Raw genomic sequence first — 24280 nt, 5'->3', positions numbered from 1 at the left:
CTTCTTCTGCATTTTTTTTTTGAAAATCCCATTTTAACACAGCGACCATGTCAACTGAAAAAACAGGTAAATAGATGTTCCCTTCTGATTTTGATGTTTGTCATCCCAAAGAGATTCTGGATCAGATTACTGCTGAGTTGAGAGGGCTGGGAGAGTTCTGTTTGGATCTTTTAAAGGAACAGTCCCATGATGTGACAAGTTCAGCCAAATGCGCGTCATTCCTAAAATAATGTTTATCGCAACAATACCGCAAAGTGGTATTAATGACTGCAATCACCGTATTAATATGGCAGCGTGTTAATTGCGTTAAAATAGCAATAAAACAATATTAATATTGCAAATGCAATATAGAATTAATATTGCAACACATTATTGATCGTAGTAATATTCCAACATAGTATTGACCGTATTAAGTTCGAAACAATTATTGACTTCTTTATTGATACAATGCAGTCTGGTAAAGTTGTAACATTAACTGCACTAATGTTGCGATATAATAGCCATCGTATTATTGAAAATGTATTGTAGCAACGTGCAATAACAAAATAATGTTAGTGAATAATGCATTAATAAGCACATTATATGTGGTTAACCTCTTTATGTTTAACTCAATTAAGAGAGTGAGGTTATTAACCTCTTTGGAAGGAAATATTAAGCATATTAATATTGCATCAAATTAAGCCCATTAATAAAAATGCTCATTTTGTTTGTTGTACAGATAGTGTAACAATAATTTCATTATTATTGATATTTAAAAATATTAATTGTTTTCATTCCATGTGTGTTAGCGATTGATAGATGTTATTAAGTTTAGAAATTTCGCAACACACTGAACAATTGTAATATTGTTACTTCTTAATATCACAGCACAGTAGTGTTAATGACCACAATGTACATTTTGACCAGAGCCAGTAGCTAATGGACTGGGAACCCTGGAAAGGGATTGATTTGGTGCTAGTGTGTAACATAAGACCATGAGACATAAGAGCAGAATAAGGCCATTTGGGCCATCATGGCTGATTTACTATCCCTCTCAACCCCATTCTCCTACCTCCTCTCCATAACCTTTGATGGCCTCACTAATCAAGAGCATTTAAATATACCAATTAACATAGTCTCCACAGCTGTCTATGACAATGAATTCCACAGATTCACCTCTCTCTGTCTAAAGGAATTTCTCCCTATCTCTGTTCTAAAGGGATATCCTTCTATTCTGAGGCCGTGCCTTCTGGTTCTAGACTTCCCCACTATTGGAGACATCCTCCGCACATCCACTCTATCCATGTCTTTCAATATTTGATAGGTTTAACTGGGATGCCCTCCCCATTCTTCTAAGCTCCAGGGAGTACAGGCCCAGAGCCATCAAGTGCTCCTCATACACTAACCCTTTCATCCCTGGGATCATTCTCGTGAACCTCTTCTGGATGCTCTCCTGTGCCAGCACATTGGGTATATTTAAGGTGAAGGTGGGTGGTTGGGGGAGGGAGATGAAGGAAGAAGCTGGGAGGGGATAAGTGGAAAAGGTAAAGGGTTGAAGAAGAAGGAATCTGATAGGAGAGGGCCATGGAAGAAAGGGACACCAGCTTAATAATCAGAATCAGACTTCATACAGTACTGACACACAATACTGTGCATATGTGCATAGCTAGGGTGCCTACAAGTTTTGCTCAGGATTGAACTTTTCAATGTGGAGTGGAGAGCGAGTTTGTAAGTCTACTGGGAGCAAAGGGTGTTGGGAATGGTGAGAGCGGAGACCCCAGGCAGGGTGTGGGACAGGTGGCAGAGGAGTCTGGTTTACTGATCATTACAGGATGTCTCCCTGGTGCTTCCCATTCCCTCCTCCCCTGTTCCCCTTTTCCCAACCACAATTCCCCTCTCCCTGCCCCATTCCTACTCTCAGTCCACAATCAGAATCAGGTTTATCATCACTCACATATGTCATGGGATTTGTTTTTTTTTGCAGCAGTACAGTGCAATACATAAAATTACTACAGTGCTAGGCAAAAGTCTGAGGCGACCTAGCTATATAGATGTGCCTACAGATTTTGCACAGTACTGTATGTTATGAATTATGTTGGAGGGGATGACGGGAGGCAAGCAGGAGATGAGGGGTAAGAGAGGAGTCAGAACTGGGAATGGAAAAAGAGAGAAGGAGGAGAATTTACTGGAAGTTAGAGCAATCAGCGCCCTTGGCTACTGCTCAAACTGGGAGGAGGCCATGTACAGGTATCTCTACGGCCATGTGAGGCCATGGTAATTTAGTTTATTCTGTTATATAAAAATAGATTTCACACAGAGCCGCTAGTCATTACCAAAACATGCTGCAAACATCATTTATCAGCCCAGAATGTCTGCGGCAATGAAATTCAAGTTATGGGAATGTCCAGCACCAGCCAAAGAGATCAGCGTTTTGATGTGGGGATGGTGATGCAGAGAAAAACCAGGGCAGCGTGAGTCTGTTTATGTGAGAAACTGCCCTCCTCTGAGAGAGAGAGAGCCAGAAACCTGAGAGGCCAGCAAACAGGAACAAGAGTGGGGGTGGATAATTCAGGCACAGGGTGTGGAATCAGAATCTGTAAGGGGCTTCAGTGCAGGCTCACTTTCCAGGGTTCTGCAGCTCCTGTGCTCAGTATTGTACTTTATGTGCATACATTGTCTTCTTCTGCACCTTGGTTGTTCAGCAGTCCTTATTTTTGAATAATTTTTCTTTCAAAAATTCTGTTATACTGTATATCGTTATTTTTCTGAGAATGCCTGAAAGGATGAATCTCAAGTTAGTGACATGTAACTACTTTGATAAAGACATGTACTTTGACTTGACTTTATTGTCACTGACATATCTTGTGAAACTTGTTTTGCAGCAGCAGTAGCAAGTAGCACAGAAAAAAAGAGAGGGGAGAGGGAAAGATGCTTTGCAGTCCGAGACAGACAGAGAGAGAGAGGTAGAGAGAGAGAAGAGGTAGAAGAGGGGAGGGGGAGAGAGAAGGAGTGGGTGGGAGAGAGAAGGGGTGGGTGGGAGAGAGAGAAGGAAACAGGGAGAGAAAAAGGAGGGGAGAAAGAGAAGAAGGGAGAAAGAGAAGGTGACAGAGAAGGAGAGAGAGTGGGGAGAGAGGGAGTGAGAAAGAGAGAGTGTGTGTGCAAGAAGGAGATAGAGAGCATGAAAGGAAGAGGGAGAAGGAAAGAGAAGGAGAGAGTGTAGAAGAGACAGAGGGGAAAGAGATAGAGAAAGAGAGATGGAGAAGGAGAGAGGGAGAAAGAGAGAGAGGAAGAGAGAAGGGGAGTGAAACAGATCAGTGCATTGCAGAGAGAGAGAGAATAATGCTGCAGAGAGATAGAGTGGGGGATGGACATACTGCAAAGGGACTTTATATATAGCAAGAATGAAAAGGAGATACTGCAAAGAAAGGCAAAGGCACTGTGGAGTGTCAGAGAGAGTCTGGGGAACGAGGGCAATGGGAGCTGGATAGAAATATACTGTGCAAGGAGGAGGAGGGGACAGCGGGATAGGTAAATTTAGTTAAGGTTCTGTCAGAGAGGCAGATGCCAGATTTATCTATCATGTGTACATGGAAACTTTGTCACCATGGTAGCTTAGTGGTTAGCGTGACACTATTACAGCTTGGAGCATCTCTCCCTCCAGATGATCCTCAAAATCTTTCGTAAGGGTCTTTGGAGGTATCGTTGCAGGGTTTTCATGTGCCGACTGTCAGGTCCATGATTCAGCTGCATTCAGTAATGTAGGAAGGGTGATGGCTCCATAGACCAAAAGTTTTGTTTGAGCCTGTAGGTCACGGTCTTCAGAGAATCCTGTCCTTAATCTTCTCTAGTCTCCACCAGCTCTGCTCATGTGGTAGTAGATCTCTGAGTCAATGTCTGCTTTTGAGGAGGGAATGCTGCAATGTTGGGGAAAGTGGTCTACATTTTCCAGGGTGATATCGTCAACGTTTATGGAGGGCTGGATAAATGGCTGGTTGGGCAGTGGCTGACATAGGATCTATGTCTTTTTTTATATTCAAAACAAGACCCAGAGCCCTATATGCCTTGGCAAAAGTATTCAGAATATATTGGAGGTCTTCTTCAAAGAGCACTGCAAATGTATTATCATTCACACATGGAAGCGGTACTTGCTCTTGGCCTTGAACCAGTTGAGGACGAAAAGCCTGTTGTCCATTCTAGACATGATTGGGATTCCCTGAGGCAGGTCTTGGCCAATGAGGTGAAGGATAGAGCAATAAAGACGGCAAATAGGGTGGGTGCCATGAGGCAGCCCTGTTTGACTCCTGTCTTGACAGTGAAGGGTTCTGATTCTCATGGTATCATGGACTTCTTTCCAACTGGAAGGTTACTCCATGTCTTTTCTCACATCTCTGGATTTGGTGAGTAATATCTGGTTAAAAAGTTCTTGTAAGTGCTCTCTCTATCCGTCATTGACATCCTTACAATCCTTTAACATGTTCTTCCCATCCTTTGAGCAAGGGGGATATAATCCAAATTAACTTGGACCATAGACTTCTTTGGTGGCACTGAAGAAGCTTCTCATGTTACCAGAGTCTGAGTTTCTGGATTTCCAGGCTTTCACAGTCCACCAAGAATTCTTTAACTTCCTGTACCCTGCACTAGACATTTACCTTGCGTCTGGAGTAAACTCCTCTTTTGGCCTTGCTGTTGTCGTCATTCTGGCAGGCGGAAAAGGCTTTTCTTGGAGATGAGTCTTTCACTCTTAATGTCATTATCATCAAACTAATCCTGATGTTTTCTGAACTTGTACCCAAGGATGCTTTGGCAGGTATTGATGATGATGCATTTAAGCAGACCCCAGTGTTCTTCAATATCCTCCAATGTTCCTGTTGGTGGTTTTCTCCAAAAAAAGCATGAAGTTGCTGTTGGATGGCAGTGTCTAGCAAGCTCCCAAGTTTTAGACTTGGTCTGGTCTGCCTCTTATGAACCCTTCTCTTTTTCATGTGATAGACATGGTGGAACAGATCAGGTGATGATCTGTCCAGCAGTCATCAGGAGGACTCCTCCAGCTCTCACTGCCTAAGGAAAGCCACAAGCATCTGTAAGGACAGTACACACCCATGCAGTCATCTGTTTGAACTTCTTGCATCTGGTAGACGTTATAAGATTTTCTATGCCCGCACTTCCAGACTGAAAAATAGCTTTTTCCCCAGAGCTATAATTACTCTGAACCAATCGATCAAGCATCATCCATAAATTGTTATATTGCTACTTTAATACTGGGTTTATGGCTGTCATGCATCTGAGTTGTGCTTTTGTACTGCTGGACATTGCTTGTACTGGCTGGTTACTTGATTTTATTTATTGTTTATTTACTTTATTTGTTGTTTTATAGCATTGAGTACGAGAGTTGCAAACTCATTTTCGCTGTGTTGGTGCATGACAAATTGTACTATGCAATGACAATAAAGATATTTCATTTCATTTCAATCATGGCCCTTATATTATTTAAATAATGATGGTCCTTAGCTGGGACAGTGACATAGTCAATGAGATGCTACTGTCTAGTCTGGGGATGTTGCCATGATGGCTTGGATTTATTTTTCTGGTGGAAGGGAGTGTTCATAATGATAAGATTGTGCTCAGCACACATGGTGAGAGTATGAGTTGATGTTACCAATGCCTTCCTTTTCCTATGGCAACTCTTCCATCGGTTGAAGTTCCGACTGACCCTGGCATTGGTCTCTTAAGAGAATTATCTTAACCTCATTGGGGATGCTTGATAGTGTCACATCTAGGCAACTGTAGAAGGCCTCTTTTTCATACACACAAGTCCAGAGTTGGGGCACAAGCACTCACAATGTTTGCCATCTAGTTCTTGGCAAGCACGAAACATTGTCGTAAGATGCTCACTGATCTCCCATGGCAAGCTCACGACAAGCTGGTTCTGGATTGGAAATCTAACACCATGGATCCTGAGTCTTCAGCTGTCTTTCCTTTCCAGAAGAATCTGTAAACATCCTTCTCCCCCTTCAGTTGCCCTTCATCTGCCAGACAAATTTCAGAAAGAGTAGCTAGGTCAATGTGGCATAAGAGTTTGACCATAAGTCATAGGAGCAGAATTAGTCCATTTGGCCCTTCGAGTCTGCTCCAACATTTTATCATGGCTGATCAAGTTTCCCTCTCAGCCCCAGTCTCCTGCCTTCCCCCAATATCCCTTCATGCCCTGACCAATTGACAATCTATCAACCTCTGCCTTAAGTATACCCAATGACTTGGACTCCACAGCTGCCTGTGGGAATGAATTTCACAGATTCGCCACTCTTTGGCTCAAGAAATTCCTCCTCATACTCATTCTTAAAGGATGCCCCTTTATTCCGAGACTGTGTCCTCTGTTCTAAAACTCTCCCACCATTGGAAACATCCACTCCTCATCCACTCTTACCGAGGCCTTCTAACATTTGATAGGTTTCAATGAGGACATCCCCTTATTCTTCTGAATTCCAGTGAGTACAGGCTCAGAGTTGTCAAACACTCTTCATGTGATAAGCATCTCATAGTTCTCTGGCAATTTTTAGAGTTTCCTCTCTGGTTGAACACTGGTTAAACTAACTATCAGAGTGTGCAGTTTCCAGGCCGGAAAAGTCATGTTTCTTTGTTTTCTGACCATGGGTGGTGATCTGTCTGGACACAATAATCCAAGTGGGAGCTTTGGAATCAGGTTATTTTTAAGGCACCATTTCCTACCCCTTCTCTGAGTGGACTGAGCAGAGTGGATCCTACATAAGACTGCCCAGTTGTGGGTGCAGCTGCTGAGGCCTCTTTCTATCTCAGTCCAAGAGTGCAGGGACTGAATCAAACACCCACTGCCCAACATAACAGCTCATGTCTAGGTGCTTCTAGAACAGTTGGTGTTTCCCATTCCGGCATGCTGGTACGTGTCCTCTGCTATTGCCGTGATGTGGTATCTGGGTAGCCTCCAACCTTCCCGAGCCCAGCATGTAAGCACCGTTATGAAGAAAGCACTGCAGTGCCTCTAACTTTTTAGAAGTTTATGAAGATTTGCATGTCACCTAAAAGTGACAAATTTGTATCGATATGTGGCGGAGAGTATATTGACTGGTATGGAAATACCAATGCTCTTGAATGGAAAAACCTACAAAATATAGGGAATATGGCCCAGTCCATTATGGGTAAAGCCCTCCCCACCACTGAGTACATCTACACGGATTGTTGCTGTTGGTGTATAAGATAATGAGAGGCATTGGTCGTGTGGATAGTCAGAGGCTTTTTTCCCAGGGCTAAAGTGGCTAGAACGAGAGGGCACAGTTTTAAGGTGCTTGGGAGTAGGTACAGAGGAGATGTCAGGGGTAAGTTTTTTACTCAGAGAGTAGTGAGTGTGTGGAATGGGCTGCCGGCAGTGGTGGTGGAGGTGGAAACGATAGCGTCTTTTAAGAGACTCCTGGATGGCTACATGGAGCTTAGAAAAATAGAGGGCTGTGGGTCAAGCCTAGGTAGTTCTAAGGTAGGGACATGTTTGGCACTGCTTTGTGGGCGGAAGGGCCTGTATTGTGCTGTATGTTTTCTATGTTTCTATGAAAGCAGCATCCATCATCAGGGACCCCCAATAAGTTCATTGTCTATTCTCGCTGCTGCCATCAACAGCTACAGGACTTGCCCCACCAGGTTCAGGAAGAGTTATTGCCCCACAACCTGTTGAATTAGAGGAAATAACTTCACTTGCCCACAACCTGTGGACTCACTTTCAATGTCTCTTCATCTCATGTTCTCAATATTTATTGCCTATAATATTTATTATTATTTCTTCAGTGCAGTGTATTTGTACAGTTTGTTGTCTATTGTACATTGATCCTTTGTCTGTTATTCTGGGGGTGGGGCAGTCCTTACTTAATTTTATTTTGTTCCTTGCATTTACTGTGAACGTCTTCAAGAAAATGAATCTCATGGTTGCATACAGTGACATCTATGTACCTTGATAATAAATTTACTACGAATTTTGAACTTTGAACCTTAAAACAAGAAAATTAATTCCTCCCAATTACAGTAATTTCTCCCCCACCCCTTCTCCCTTTCTCCAATCCCCTTTCTTGTTCTCTTCTCACCCCTTCTTTTCTCTTCACCTGCCCATCAACCCCTCTTCTCCTTCCCTTTGTCCCATGCTCCACTCTCATCTCTTATTAGAATCCTTCTCCTTCAGCCCATTTTCTTATTCTTCTTTCTTCCACCTTCCTTTCCAGTCTTGATGAAGGGTCTCAGTCCCAAACGCCAGCTGTTTATTCCTCTCCTGCCATGCTGAGTTCCCACTGCATTTTGTGTGTGTGGCTCTGGATTTCCAGCATCTGCTGAATCTCTTTGCCCTTTGGTCGTGGTGTGAGCAGTGCCTGATGTGATCGGAGTCTTGCCAACAAGGTGATAATTGATTGGAGGATGTTCCCCTTGGAGAGGGACAGCGGAAACCAGCTGGCTGAGCAATTATCCATTTACCTCTTTGTTGGATTCTCAGATACACAGTCAATGAACCAGGAACTTCTGAGTGTAGAACGATTTTTTAAAATGCTAACTCTTACTGATCGTTCAACAGAAACCGATATTTCCATTGTCTGTACTGTTGTTTTTTTTTTCTCTCCCTCTATTTGAAATCAGCCTGAGATAAGATAAAGATTGGCTTCATTTGTCACGTGTATATTGAAACAAACAGTAAATGTGCTGTGTGCAAAAACGGCCATCACAGTCCAAGGGTGTGCTGTAGGGTAGCCCGTAGGTGTCGCCACACTTCAGGCACCAATGTAGCATGCCCACACTTACCCATGCATTTCTCAAATTTGGGAGGAAACCAAATCACTTGGAGGAAACCCATGAAGTCACGGGGAGAACCTACAAACTCCTTACAGACAGTGGCAGGAGTTGAACCTTGATCACTGTTGATGTAAAGCATTACGCTAGCCGCTAATGCTACAGTGCTAGCATTAGTGTAGAAGATAATTACTTTAGTTATCATTCAACCCTATGTAACCCTCTCACCGTGGCTCATAAAAAAATTAGGCTTGTTAGCTATACCTGGTTAAAAGCCAAGTGACTCAGTGATACTCGGGTATGGTCAAATGGCCATCTCCAATGAACAACACATGTCTAGGGTCGGTATGATTCAGGTTCAAACAAAATAAAGTTATGGTGAATGCTGTATAAATACTGCCCAGTGCAAAATTACTTTTCACCAGGAAATAATGGAACTTACACCAGCATAAACTTAAAGTGGCAGTTATATTTACAGATATTTCAACTTTAGCAAACAATTTACAGAAAAAGGGCCCGTTACAGTTCAACCAATCTGTAATGTGCACATAAACATTGGAGCTCATTGTTAGTAGTCGGGTGCTTTGCTTTAATTACTTACAGCACTGAACGCACATTCTGCGTAAAGGCCACCAGCCACAGTTCAAACTTCCCTCCAAGTCTGTTATGAATGAACTGGCTAACTCAGAAATATTGACACTTCCTCCATGGAACCATTCATCTGCACCAAGCACTTCTTCCAATGGTGTCTCTCCTTCAGGCAGGGTTCTGCGAGTGCCTTCCATTTTCTCTGCCCAGCACCCGACTTCTCCCCCAACTCCTGCAAAAAGACCTCTACCCAAAACCCACGTTCTCCTAGAAGTTGGATGTCGCCAATCTCTCTCGAATATTCCATGGCAACCCACTGGACAGCACGTTATCAAGGTAAACCTGATTGACTGACACAACATTCTTAAGCTGATTAAATGACTCCTTATCTTAATAGACACTAAAATACTGGCAGTAACACACTGCGTTTTACAGAAAAGCTGTAGAAAATAAAATACCCAACAACCTGATTCTGATACTGAGCATAGCTGTAGAAATACAATAAGACATGATCTTAACCAGGGTATTACACATACATGAATACACCCAAACGAAACAGCATTCCTCCAGGACCAAGCTGCAGAACACATTACCAACAGCACACAACACACTGCACATAGCACTGTCACATACCCCGTGATGGGTTAAAGAACCAGCAGAGATGGAGAACACCTTGGAGTCCAGTATTGCTATTAACTAATAATATTTATTAGTAACTACGCAATACAGTAATATAAATGTAGATAAATGAAACAGGTTAGCAATGATTATATATAAGTAAGTAAATCAGTAAGTGTGGAAATATATATGAAAAACCAAGCTTCTTCAAGTCTAGGGGTAAAAAGATACAGTCTTACGATAATGAGTAAAGTTCAGTTCAGTTCGTGGTTTTGAGTTGAGTAGTGATGGAGAGACAGAGAGGGAGAGATTTGAGTCTTCAGGTGAGCTGACGCCGTCGATCTTCTCGTTGTCCTCCGAAATTCTTTAAAAGTCACCAACTGTGACTTCAACAAAGGGGACCATTTTTCTGTGGTGGAGTTATCAACCCAGGCAAGGGTGGACACATGGACAACTCCCCACTGGTCAATCCCTTTTCTCACTGCAAGAGCCACTGATCGATCTGCCTGATCGATCCTCCAAAAACCCACTTTTTCTGTGGGCACAACAAAGCTCATTCAGTGTCCAAAAACATGTGCCTGAGGACTATCAGCTGACCTCCTATTTATCTCACCGTACTGAGTACCAGCTGTCATTCAAATAACTCCTCCCATCTCTGTCTGTGTAAGAAATGTGCAAGCAGGCAATGTCCTTGGGAAGTATAAACACGCTCCAGAGAAACTATAACGTTGATTGTCCATCAAGTAACGCCGCCCTCGGTCACCATAGCGACTTACAAGCTGCTTGGTGCCCTCTCTCTCCAACTCAGTAGAAATCCAGAAGTTATTCTCAGTTCCTCCTCGTGCCTTAAAGTGATAGTCCAAAAGTTAGTCTTCGTCTCTCTCTCTCTCTCCTTTCAAAATAAGATGTCAGTGCCAAATAACTTCCTCTCTTTTCAAAAGCACAGTTCATAGGGGTAATTCAGGACCCTGTCACAGCACAAATAGCACATATGGTTACTATTTCAGAAAAACATGCAGTCACAAAGGAAAAAAATAATATAGCTCAAATCACTGAGGGGCATGACTGAAGAATTGATGCTAAGTTGTCCTGGTCCAGCTTGATCTTCTACTGAACATGCACAGGAGGGCCAGCCCCCAATACCGGTACAGATTCCAGTGCACCTGCTGAGACTACTCTACGCCAACTCAGCGGCTCCTTTTCTGGTCCGCTGTGGCAGGTGACTCCCTGGTCTTGGCCCATTCCTTGCCCCAACCAAGGCAACACAGCTCTCCCATCGTTTGTCTTGCCAATGAACCAGTGAGAAGGACTTGCAGTACTTTATGTTACCAATGTCCAACAGAGTGTTGGGATCACAATAAAAACGTGCGAGGCAATCACTCACACCGAACACTGTCTCGGCACAACGGCATACGATAAGTCCAGGTGGCAACACAACAACGTCCAGCACCATCACTCTCAAACAACTCGCTGTTGTTCTTGAGGAACTGCCTTTTGAAGATGTCCTTGACTGTGGGCAGGGTTAGGATCCAATCAGTTGTGCTGCTTTCTCCTGTCCTCCTTGATGTGTCATTCACCCTGACCCTCAGTTCGGGAACAGCTACATTCCTTCTTGACCCAACCGTGCAGCAAAAGTTTGGGTGGCTCGGAAATACAAACCCTTCCATGGGTTCCTAACTTGTGGTCAACAATGAACAGATATTGCAGCCACAGATGCTTTGCTCAGTGAGGAGGACATCACTGACAGAATGGCTGCTCAGGACTGAGTATGCTTCAGTTCAAGTTCAGTTGTCATTCCACCATGCATGAATGCCCAGAATACAGCGAAACAAAATAGTGTTATTCCGTGGACAAGGTGAAAACACAGTACCAACAGTCATACACAGCACAAGGCACATATAGCACATATAAGGTCACAGTAAAATACAGCCACACACAAAAAAAAGTCCAAGTCCCTGAGTCTATGTATGTTGCAGCAGTCTACAGTCAAACACAATACAGCTTGTCTTCTGCCAGTGAATAGTGTGAGGCCGCACCGACTCCAATGTGGATGCTGTACCACACTGCCTCCAGTACTGCGGTGGAGCACGCTGACTCCGACTCCTCTCGGCTGAACGGCTGCAAACAGGCAACAAAGCGGCTTGAGGCCTCGTCGTCTCTACCACTGACACCGTGCAGCTCCCCTGCCAATAAACCAGAGAATCGGACCACCAGCATTCTTCATTACCAATGTCCCACAGGGTCTTGCGATCGCAAGAAAAACTACTAAATGCAATCACTTGCTGTTAGACCACATCGCCTTCGCACACCAACTCCTCCGATGCTTCTCTGTCGCCGAGAGCAGTACGATCCACACGAAGTCCAGCTCCATGAGTTTCTCTGCCCATTGTACTTACAAACAGGAGCAGGCAACTCAGCTCCTTGACCCTACTCCCACATGAATGATCCACTTGTATCTGAACTCTACATCCCACCTGCTCTCATTAACTGTTCACCCGCTCCCTTAACAAGTAGAATGTGAGTTGTGTTCATTCTCACTGACATATGTCATGAAATTTGTTGTTTTAAAACAGTGGACAGTGCAATGCATAAAAATGACTATAAATTACTATTACAATAAGAATATATAATATATTTATATTAAATCATCATCGTTATGTGCTGTGTCATATGACATGGGCGATCATGATCACCCTTGACAAATGTTTCTACCATTGCCTTCTTCTGGGCAGTGCCTTTACAAGTCAGGTGATCCCAGCCATTATCAATACTCTTCAGATTGTCTGCCCGGTGTCAGCAGTCGCATAACCAGGGTTTGTGATGTGGACCGGCTGCCCGTGCGACCATCCACCACCTGCTCCCATGGCTAAGCAGCTGGTGCCACTCTAACTTGCAGGTTTGGGGAGAGGAGGAGCACCTTACACCTCCTTTGCTAGAGACGTATCTCCGCCCTGTCACCCAATAAATATCAATAAATAGTAAAAAAGAGAGAAAACACGAGATTCTGCTGATGTTGTTAATCTTGAGCGGCAAATACAAAAAGCTGGAAGAACTCAGAACCTACGGACAGGAATGCTTTTAGCAGGGATTCCCAGCCTGTGGTCTATGGACTCCTCAGTTAATGGTATTGGTCCAGGGCTTAAAAGCTTGTCAATCCCTGCTTTAGTGCGATATGGATTAAAAGCAGACAAATAGAACTCTCTCAGGTAGGTAACTTGCTCAGCAAAGATGGACTGGGCAAGAGGGTCTGAGCTGCTTTACGACTCTGTATCTCTTTAACAAAGTTCTCTTTATATAAAGTATCTCTTTATCAAAGTTCAAAGTTCTCTTTATATAAAGTATCTCTTTATCAAAGTTCAGAGTAAATTGACTGTCAAACATCTGATGTGCAAAAGAGGACAAATCATGCAAACTATAAAGAAGAAAACAAATTAGACACAGAACTCCTGAACTATGGAGTTCCTGTAAGCGAGTCCACAGGCTTCCGAGTCAGTTCAGCGCTGAGGCGAGTGAAGTCGGTCCAGGAGCCCGAGGGCTGCAGGGTAACAACTGTTCCTGTACCTGCCATGATGAGACCCAAGATTCATGCACCTCCCGCCCAATGGTGGCAGCGAGAAGAGAGGCAGACGGGTCAAACACAGGCCGTCGGGCCAGGCTCAGTGAAATGTCCTCTTCATTACTCACTCTCCTGAAGAACTCTGTATCATCGCCAGATTTACCAAGGTTACCTTCAGTGCATTTATCAGGTAATTCACTGAAGTTATGAAAAGTACTGATCAGAATCAGAATCAGGTTTACTATCACTGATGCAAGTCTTGAAATTTGCTGTTCTGTAGCAGCAGTACCATGAAAATAATGATAAATAACAACAAAGAATATTCGAGAAAACTAAATAAGTACTGCAGAAAGAGAGCAAATTAGTGAGGCAGATTTCGTGAGTTCGTGATCCATTCAGAAATTTGATGGTGGCTGGGAAGAAGCTGTTTCTAAAATATTGAGTGTGTGTTTTCAGGTTCCTGCACCTTCTCCCAGATGGTAGTAATGAGACAAGAACATGTCCTGGATGGTGAAGACCCTTCATGATGGATGCTGCCTTTTGAAGATGTTGAAGATACTGAAGATGATCAGGCCGTGAATAATTGTTCCCCTTTCTCCATACTTTGTAGGTCCTTCAGATGCTCCAGTACCAACATCTTCGCCTCCCCCCTACAGCCAGGTGATCGAGCCACAACTCCATGCCCTGTCCACGACTTACTCCGTGCAGACACAGATACCCGCTCCTCCTGTTGACGTGCGGGGATACATGCAGGAGACAGCATTCCACAGCGGATCCCCAGGGTTCACCACCCTGCTGCCATATGGAGCCGTGGGCGCCTCCGCCTACATTGCAGCACCACCCCCTGGCTATGCCATCCAGCTGCAGCCCTACACAACCCTTATTCCTGTCTATCCCATCGGGAATGTAAGTACCATTTCATCGTCCAGTCCTGACCCGAACTCGTAATGTTTGTTTAACTATTATTTTTGAATGGAGATGGAGCACCTCCATTGCTGCCCTAAATGTCAATGTTGTAATGAGCAGGAAGTAAGTAGCTTCCCAAAGTGACTGGTTGTCATGGAAACCAGTGGTGTGTGGGATGCTGCTGATTTCCTTCATCATCAATCCAATTTGGTGCGGAGGCTGAGAGGGTTGAGAGCTTCAGGTTCCTGGATGTAAACATCACCAAGAATTTGAGTAGCACACGCACAGAGGGTCAGGCAGCATCTATGGAGAGGAACAAACAGTCAAGGCCCTTCATCAGGATTGAAAAGGAATTGAGCAGAAGCCAGAAAAAGGTGGTGGGTGGAAGGGAAGGAGCTCAGCGTTGACTCACAGGAGTAAGTGTTGATCCCAGGACAGTGAGGATACCTCCTCTGCTCCTTATAGGAACGGTAGCCATGACATCAGAATCAAACTCAGGATTATGATCACTGACATGTGAGTGTTGTGAATTTTGTTGCTTTGTGGCAGCAGTGTAGTGCATCACAACAAAATGTTGTTACATTACAATGGGAATATAAAAACAGGCAGTGCAAAAAGAGAGCAAAAAGTGAGGTAGTGATCATGGGCCACTCAGAAATCTGATGGTAGAGGGGATGAATCAGTTCCTAAAGCTTTCAGCGTGTGTCTTCAGGCTCCTGTACCTCCTCCCCAGTGGTAATGATGAGAAGAGGACATGTCCTGGAAGGTGGGGGTCCTCAATGGTGGATGCCACTTTCTTGAGATGTTACCTATTGAAATTGTCTTTGACAGTGTGGAAGCTGGTGTCCATGATCTTCCTGGCTGTGTTTACAACCCTTGACAGCTTGATCTGATCCTGTCCATTGGCCCCTCCGTAGCAGACAGAATGTTGTCCATGCTACGTTTGTCGAAATGTGTTGGAGCCATTGGTGACAAATCTCCTCCAGCTTCGAATGAAATATAGTCTTTGTCATGCCCCCTTCGTAATTGCATTAACATGTTCAGCCCAGGACAGATGGTCAGAGATGTTGACACCCAGGAACCTGAAGCAGCTCACCCTTTTCACTGCTGCTGGGTGCATCTCAAGCTTTCACCCAGGATAACAGGAAGTTACACTGGGTGGACAGGAAACAGGAAGTTCAACATCTCAGTGGAAGGAGGGCACCTCCAACAGGGTGCTGCTTTCTGCGGGTGACTCCCCAACCCGGATTATTGCACCCTAACATCTGCCCTGTGTCACCAATGCCACCCACAAGTTTCTACAGATGTAGGGTGGGGAGTATTCTAACTGGTTGCATCCTCACCTGGTACGGAGGCGTCACTGTTCAGGATTGGGAGAAGCTGCAAACTCAGCCAGTTGCATTATGGGTCCTGGCCTCCCCAGCATCCAGGCCAGCTTCAAAAGGTGATGCCTTAGAAAGCCGGCGTCCATCGTTAAGGGCCGTCTTCGCCCTGGACATGCCCTCTTCTCATTACTACCAACAAGCATGAGGTACAGGAGCCTGAAGGCACACCCTCAATGTTTCAGGAACAGCTTCTTCCTCTCCACCATCAGATTTCGGAATGGACATTGAACCCGTGAACTATTCCTCAGTATTTTTTCCTCTCTTTTTGCACTAATTTAATTTTTTAATACAGTCCTTATTGTAATTTATAGTTTTGATTACTCTACCACAAAACAACAAATTTCTCCGCATTCGCCGGTGATATTAAATCTGATTCTGTAGGACCGCTGGCTCGGGAGGTGGCGGGAAGTATACTGACGCAGAGTTTAACACAGTGCTTTGCTATTTTGTTACAGCCTCGTCAGCCATGCCTGCCTGGATACCTGGGCATTGCTCCAAATGGCACACAGTCCCAGATCAGAATCATGAACCCCCCGAGATCGCCGCATGACTACCTCCCCATTGCCGTGCTGACCACCATCTGCTGCTTTTGGCCAACGGGGATCTTCGCCATTATCAAAGCGCTGGAGGTAAACGAAGCCACCCTCACTCATCTCACTTCCCATGGATTAAGCATCAGTGCAGCATTTGGTCATGGTGCCATAGAGCATGGCAGCACAGAAACAAGCCCTTCGGCCCATCTAATCCATGCTGATTTGTTGTTCTGCATAGTCCCACTGACTCGCCAGTTGGACTTGATCCAGCCTACTGAGATATTTCCTTGACAGATATAGAATCAGAATCAGGTTCATAGTCACTGAAATTAGAAAATAGAACATTGAACAGTACAGCTACCTACAGGCCCTTCAGCCCACTATGCTGTGATGACTTTTTAACCCACCCCAAGATCAATCCAACTCATCTTTGTCGCATAGCCCTCTATTTTTAATTCAACAATGTGTATATTTAATAGCCTCTTAAATGTCTGCAATATATCTGCCTCTACCACCACCTCTGGCAGGATGTTCCACACACCCACCACTCTCTTTTTAAAGAAAAACTGCCTGTAGTTTTCCAAACATAATGGAAATTTATTAGCAAATTCCATAAATGTTACTATGTACTACCTTGAAATTCATTGTCGTACAGGGTTTTACAGGAAAATGAAAAACGATATAGAATTTATGAAAAACTATACTTAAATAAAAACTGACAAACAACCAATCTGCAAAAGAAGACAAATTGTGCAAATAATAAAGTAAATACCAAAACACCCATGGCTTCTTCCAATCAACTTAAGATTATGCTCCCTCTTATTATCCATTTCTGACCTGTGAAAAAGTGTCTGGCTGTCCACTCTGTCTATGCCTCTTTTCATCTTGTACACCTCTAACAAATCCCCCCTCATCCCTCTTCACGCCAAAGAGAAAAGCTCCAACACTCTCAACCTTCTAGATCTCTAACATTACCTAGCTCTCTGAACTTTTTGTCAGCTTTTCTTTTCTTCTTGACAAGATTTATTACAGCCTTTGTGCACCACGGTTCCTGTACCCTACCATAACTTACCTGTTTCATTGGAACGTACCTATGCAGAACTCCACACAAATATCCCCTGAACATTTGCCACATTTCTTTCGTACTTTTCCCTGAGAACATCTGTTCCCAATTTAAGCTTCCAGATTCCTACCTGATAGCTTCATATTTCCCCCTACTCCAATTAAACACTTTTCTAACTTGTCTGTTCCTATCCCTCTCCAATGCTATGGTAAAGGAGATAGAATTGTGACAGCATCTCCAAAATGCTCTCTCACTGAGAGATCTGACACCTGACCAGGTTCATTTCCCAATACCAGATCATGTACAGCCTCTCCTCTTGTAGGCTTATCTACATATTGTGTCAAGGAACCTTCCTGAACAAACCTAATAAACTCCACCCCATCTAAACCCCTTGCTCTATGGAGATGCCAATTGATATTTGGGAAATTAAAATCTCTCAACGCGACAACTCTGTTATTATTACATCTTTCCAGGATCTGTTTCCCTATCTGCTCCTCAATATCCCTGTTACTATTGGGCAGCCTATAAAAAACACCAGTAAAGTTATTGACCCCCTTCCTGTTCCTGACCTCCACCCACAGAGACTCCGTAGACAATCCCTCCATGGTGTCCACCTTTTCTGCAGCCGTGACACTATCTCTGATGAACAGTGCCATGCCCCCACCTCTTTTGCCTCCGTACCTGTCCTTCTGAAACATCTAAAACCCGGCACTTGAAGTAACCGTTCCTGTCCCTGAGCCATCCAAGTCTCTGTAATGGCCACCACATCATGTCTCCAAGTACTGATCCACGCTCTAAGCTCATCCACTTTGTTCACAACACTCCTTGCGTTAAAATAGACACATCTCAAACCGTCTATCTGAGCGTGTCCCTTCTCTATCACCTGCCTATCCTCCCTCTCACAGTGTCTCCAAGCTTTCTCTATTTGTGAGCCAACCTCCTCTTCCCCAGTCTCTTCATTTCGGTTCCCATTCCCCAGCAATTCTAGTTTAAACTCTCCCCGGTAGCCTTAGTAAACCTCCCTGCCAGGATATTGGTCCCCCTGGGATTCAAGTGCAACCCGTCCTCTTTGTACGGGTCACGCCTGGCCCAGAAAAGGTCCCAATGATCCAGAAACCTGAATCCCTGCCCCCTGCTCCAATCCCTCAGCCACGCATTTATCCTCCACCTCATTCTATTCCTATACTCACTGTCACGTGGCACAGGCAGTAATCCTGAGATTACTACCTTTGTGGTCCTGCTTCTCAACTTCCTTCCTAACTCCCTGTAGTCTTTTTTCAGGACCTCCTCCCTTTTCCTACCTATGTCATTGGTACCAATAAGTACCACGACCTTTGGCAGTTCTCCCTCCCACTGCAGGATATCTTGGATGCGATCAGAAACATCAATATAATGAAACATTATATTATTGGCTAGTTTGCCCTTCATTTCATTTTTTCTCTTCTTATAGCTTTTTTAATTGCCTTTTGTTAGATTTTAAAAGCTTCCCAATCATCCACCTTCCCACTCACTTTTGCTACCTTATATGCCCCTTCCTTGGCTTTTATGCAGTCCTTAACTTTCCTTGTCAGCCACAGTTGTCTACACCTGCCACTTGAGAACTTTTTACTCTGTGGGACATATCTATTCTGTGCCTTGTGAACTACTCCGAGAAACTTCAGCCATCTCTGCTCTGCCATCATCCCCTCCAGTGCCCTCCTCCAATCCACCTGGGCAAGTTCCTCTCTCATGTCTCTGTAATTCCCTTTGTTCCATTGTGATACTGATAGATGTGACTTGTGCTTCTCCCACTCGAATTTCGGTATGAATTCAATCATCTTATGATCACTGCCTCCTAACGTTTCCTTTACACTAAGCTCCCTAATAAGATCTCAGTTATTACACAACTCCCAGTCTATGATAACCTTTCCCTGAGCAGGCTCATGCACAAGCTGCTCTAAAAAGCCAACTCTCGGGCATTCAACAAAATCCCTCTGTTGCGATCCATAGAGCCAAAGAGTCTTAGAAAGCTACAGGACAAAAACAACCCATCCAGTCCATGCTGAAGCACTTTATCGATCTGCAGATGGACCATAGCTGTCCATACCCCTGCCATCCATGTACCTGTCCAAGCTTCTCTTAAAAGTTAAAATCGAAACTGCATCCACCACTTGTGCTGACCGCTCGTTTCACAGATGAATAAATAACAGTCAACCCTCACCACAGTCTTATTCACAAACCTGTAACACGTGCCCGTTTTCCTTCATCACAGACTGCTTTTTCACTGATGCTTCTCTTCGCGTTGCTTCGTGTTTGTGTCTAATCTGGCAAATGAAGCAGGAATGGTGACAGGGTCAGTCACTTCTCATTAGCTGGCCACTCCTATACAAATATGAATAGAAACTCCCAGTTGTGTGCATTTCCCTTGAAATCCCCTGTGACCTGCTTTGTCACGGGTCAGTGGTGGATGTAGTTACAGCTCAGTAACTATCACCAGGTTTGCTCACGGTGCGTTTCTGCTGAGAGGACTCACCGAAGGCCAGAGTATCTTCCTGATGCTGACAGCTCGGGCAACAATAACGTGCCACTCTTCCCAACGTGAGCAAGTGAACCTGGCCCGAGAATTACCAAAATTGTCATAACAATATTTTAAAATTTGTTCCTTCTTCTTTTCTGATTCAGGAGTGAGGTATCTGATAAAACAAAGGAGATACTGTACATTTTATAAACATTTTAAGAAATCACTTTCTTGATTTGAATTGACTTTATTTCTTACAGCCTTCACTTACATAAAGAGTAAAAATCTTCATGTTACGTCTCCCTCTGTGCCATGTGCAAATTATAGTAATTTGTAGTAAATAGTATGTACAGTAAGATATACAGCAGAACGGTCAATGTAGCTTAGAAATACACTTGTGTAAGGGTGAGTTAATGAGTAAAATACAGAAAGAAAGAAAAATGGTTAATAATATTTATCAATCAATCCCTAAGCCACTCCACAAAACATATACTGCCAGAGGGAACTGCAAGTGTCCAACAGGTTTTCTTTTCCCCTTTCTCCTCTCCTGTCTCCTCTCTCTCTCTCCTCTTCTCTCTTCCTCCCTCCCCCTCCTCCCCTCTCCCCCGCTCTCTTCCTCTCATCCCCCTTCCTGATTTTCTTCTCTCTATCTCCACCTCTTAGCACTTGTCATAACCCAGCCAAAGGGAAGAATCCCCCTCACACAAAGAAATTGCTGCTTTTAGTACCTTCAAGGCCATCTACTGTAATACTTTTCCAGACAAACACATTTTTCGCCATGATCTACTCTCAAGGCTGTAGACTGATACTCACACTAAGTTCTCAGAACGTGGCTGTGGATTTTGTCAAAACATTCCCACATTCCAGACTAACACCATTTTGTCTTACAAACTTCCATTTTGTGCTAAACTTTGGAACATTTACCAAGAAGGAATCAAATTTAAAGCACAAAAGATTCTACGATGTTGGAAATCTTAATGAAGGGTCTTGGCCTGAAGCCTTGACTGTATATTCCCCTCTCTAGACACTGCCTAACCTGCTCAGTTCCTCCAGCATTGTGTAGCAATCAAATTTAACTCTTTCCTTACACCACTGCAGTTGGTATCAGTCCCTTTTTGCAGGTGGATTGTACTGTGGTAGCACTAACCTCGTCATACAGTCATGGAGTGCTACAGCAAAGATTAAGGCCTTATGTTCATCCAGTGCTGAACTGTTAGTCTGCCTAGTCCAATCAATACACACTGGTACCATAGCTAACCATACCCCTCCCATCCATATACCTAACCAAACCTCTGTTAAACGTGACAACCAATCCAACACTTCCACTGGCAGCTCAGTCTTCACTCTGAGCAAAGGAGATCCTCTTCAGGGTTCTCTTAAATATTTCACCTTTCACCCTTAACCTATCACTTCTAGTTTTTGACGCAACCAACCCTGGTGGAAAAAGCCTGCTTGCAGTTACGCCGTCTATACCCTTGGAACAGGGTTGAGGAGGAATCTCTTTAGTCAGTGGGTGGTGAATCTGTGAAATTCATCGCCACAGGAGGCTGTGGAGGCCAAGTCATTGGGTATAGTTAAAAAGGGGGTTGATTAGTAAAGGTGTCAAAGTTAGAAAGTGGGAAAATGGGATTAAGAAGGAAAATAAATCAGGTGGAGCAGATTTGATGGGCTGAATGGCCTAGTTCTGTTCCTTTCTCTTCTGGACTTGTGGACTCACATGGGATTATGAAACAGTTTGTTACATCAAAATCAGTATTCCAGTGTTCTTGGGGATGGCAGCGAGATACTTTCTCTTGGGAAATGATATGAAATGAATACCAAGTTTATCAATGAGACATCTGTAAAAAGCAACGGGGAGTTGGGCACAAATTCTAATTAATTCCACTAACGAAAAAGTCATAGTCAATAAACAGACTCCGCCCCTTTATTTGTGATTAATTGTATTCTGCTGAATGCAAACATGAGACATGTTTGGAATAACAGTCAAAGATACTGGCTGAGACTCTTCGTCAGGACCAGTGGTTCTTGACCTGCAGTGTTCAACATTTATTCATTTCCATAGATGCTGCTTGATCTACTGAGTCCCTCCAGTGTTGCTCTGGATTTCTGATGGTCCATGAACCCCTGAACATAGAGATCCTCTTCTTCCTCCCTGATGGAATTAGTGAGTGACCTTCCTCATAAGTGGGTGTCAGTGACTAGGGGATGGAGGCTTAGGGTGAGGGGAAGAGGTTTGTTGAGGATCTGAAGAAGAATGTTTTCCCTAGATGGGGGACTTCACGCGCCTCATTTCTGAACTGATTCCACAGCCTACAGAACCCTTTCCAAGGACTCCACAACTCATGTTCTCGGTATTACTTATTTACCTTTTTCCTTTTCACGGTCTGTCTTCTTTTGCACATTGATTGTTTGTCAGCCTTTGCTTACGTACAGTTTTCCTTCAATTCTATTGTATTTCCTTACTTACCTATAAATGCCTACGAGGAAATGAATCTCAAGGTGGTACTGGGGCTCTATCTGCAGGGAGTTTGTACGTTCTCCCTGTGAGTGTGTGGGTTTACTCTGGATGTCTGGTAACCAAAGACCCCAGCCACCCCAGACATTCTCTCTTCCTCACTCTCCTGTCGGACAGAAGGTCCAAAAGCCTGAAAGTGTGTACCAGCAGGCTCAAGGACAGCTTCTATCCTACTGCCTAAAGACTACTTACTGGTCCCCTAGAAGAGTAGGCTAGACACTTGACCTCAGGATCTACCTCGCCATGGCACTTTCTATGTGACCGTAACATTCCCTGCATCCTGTTACTGTTTTCTCTTGTACTACCTCAGTGCACTGATGTGATGAAATGATCTGTAGGGATGGGGATGCAAACCAAAATAATCCATTGTGCCTTGGTACACGTGTTAATAAAGAACCCTCATTTTGCACTGAACTCAAGAAGACTAACGTACCTTTTTGCCCCTGCAGACTCGGACAGCGGTGTCACAGGGAGACCACCTCTCAGCACAGATCTCCTCCCGCCAGGCTCGTAACTACTCATTCATCAGCCTGGCCGTGGGCATCTCCACCATGGTCCTCTGTGCCATCTTGGCCATCGTCGTGGCGATTGAGGGCAAGCACCGCGACACTGAATGGGACCCCTAGCCCCCGAAGGGAGCGGGTCTGGCAGATGTGGCTCAATCAAACTCCAGCTCTCTGTCAGACAGGGGAAACAAGGCGATTTAAACCGGGACGTTCAAGAATAATTATCCTCTTCCATTTTCTTTGAATGCATTTATTGTTACAAACACTGGATATCCGTGTTATTCCGATGGAGACGTGAATTGCCATGGCATTATAGGCTACATGAGAAAGATTCTCAAGGTATGTCCTGTCAAAGATGGCAATCTGAAGGCCTTAACAAAGAAGACTGATCTTGGAACCATTGGACACCTGATTCTCTCCGCACTCCAGACAAACTCTCCCCAGATGGAGATTCAGATTCAGATTCACTTGTTTATCACATATACATTGAGGCATATAGTGAGATGTATTACTTGTGTTAACAGCCTACACAGCCTAACAACCTGCCCCAGGCCTCTGCTCCATCCTCGGTCCAGCAAAGTAAACCTGTGATGACAGACGTCCGTGGATATCGGACTGTGCAGGCCAGAGGGTTCGGGGATTGGATATCCGTGCCAGCAGGAAGCACGAGGGCTGTGAGTTGGCACAACCGGAGTTCGAGGCCTGGACTTCCAGGTCCCATCATGCCCGTCATTAGTTAGTCCAGGAGTCACAGAGCAAAGTCTGAGGGTCATCGGAATTCCAGTCGAAGCCTGATGGCTGAATCCTGGAGTTGGGGGACTGTGCATGTGTGTGTGTGTGTGTGTGTGTGTGTGTGTGTGTGTGTGTATGTGTCTCCCTGTGTATGTGTGTGTGTCTCTCTCTCTCTGTGCGTGTGTGTGTGTCTGTGTGTGAGAGTGAGAGAGAGAGCGTGTGTTTGAGAGAGTGTGTGTGTGTGTGGGTGAGTGTGTGAGAGAGCATGTGTGAGAGAGAGAGAGTGTGTGTGTGTGTGTGTGTGTGTGTGAGAGACAGAGAGAAAGAGTGTGTGAGAGAAAGAGAGAGTGTGTTTGTAAGAGACAGAGTGTGAGAGTGTGTTTGAGACAGTGAATGAGAGTGTGTGTGTGAGAGTGTGTGTGTGTGAGAGAGTCTGTGTGAGAGAGAGTCTGTGTGTGTGTGTGAGTGTGTGTGTGAGAGTGCGAGTGGGAGAGTGAGTGTGTGTGAGTGTGATTTTGTGCGTGTGTGGGAGTGCGTGTGAGAGAGATAGTGTGTGAGTGTGATTTTGTGTGTGTGTCTGTGTGTGTTTGAGTTTGTGTGGGTGTGTGT

The 24280-nt window shown here is 44.4% G+C and overlaps 1 protein-coding gene across 1 annotated transcript; it reads left to right on the top strand.

Moving 5' to 3' along the window:
* LOC140197446 (proline-rich transmembrane protein 1-like) lies at positions 1 to 23059 on the top strand. Its single transcript, XM_072257407.1, has 4 exons — positions 1 to 66; positions 14145 to 14440; positions 16281 to 16454; positions 22883 to 23059. Exons 1-4 carry the CDS (start codon positions 48 to 50, stop codon positions 23057 to 23059), a joined length of 666 nt encoding a protein of 221 aa, XP_072113508.1. The 5' UTR covers positions 1 to 47.
* The last annotated feature ends 1221 nt before the right edge of the window (positions 23060 to 24280 follow it).

This window comes from Mobula birostris, chromosome 5 (genome assembly GCF_030028105.1).
Source record: "Mobula birostris isolate sMobBir1 chromosome 5, sMobBir1.hap1, whole genome shotgun sequence".
Taxonomy (NCBI): Eukaryota; Metazoa; Chordata; class Chondrichthyes; order Myliobatiformes; family Myliobatidae; genus Mobula; species Mobula birostris.
The sequence above is the reverse complement of the archived record's forward strand: the minus strand, read 5'-3'. Positions and strand labels throughout refer to the sequence as shown.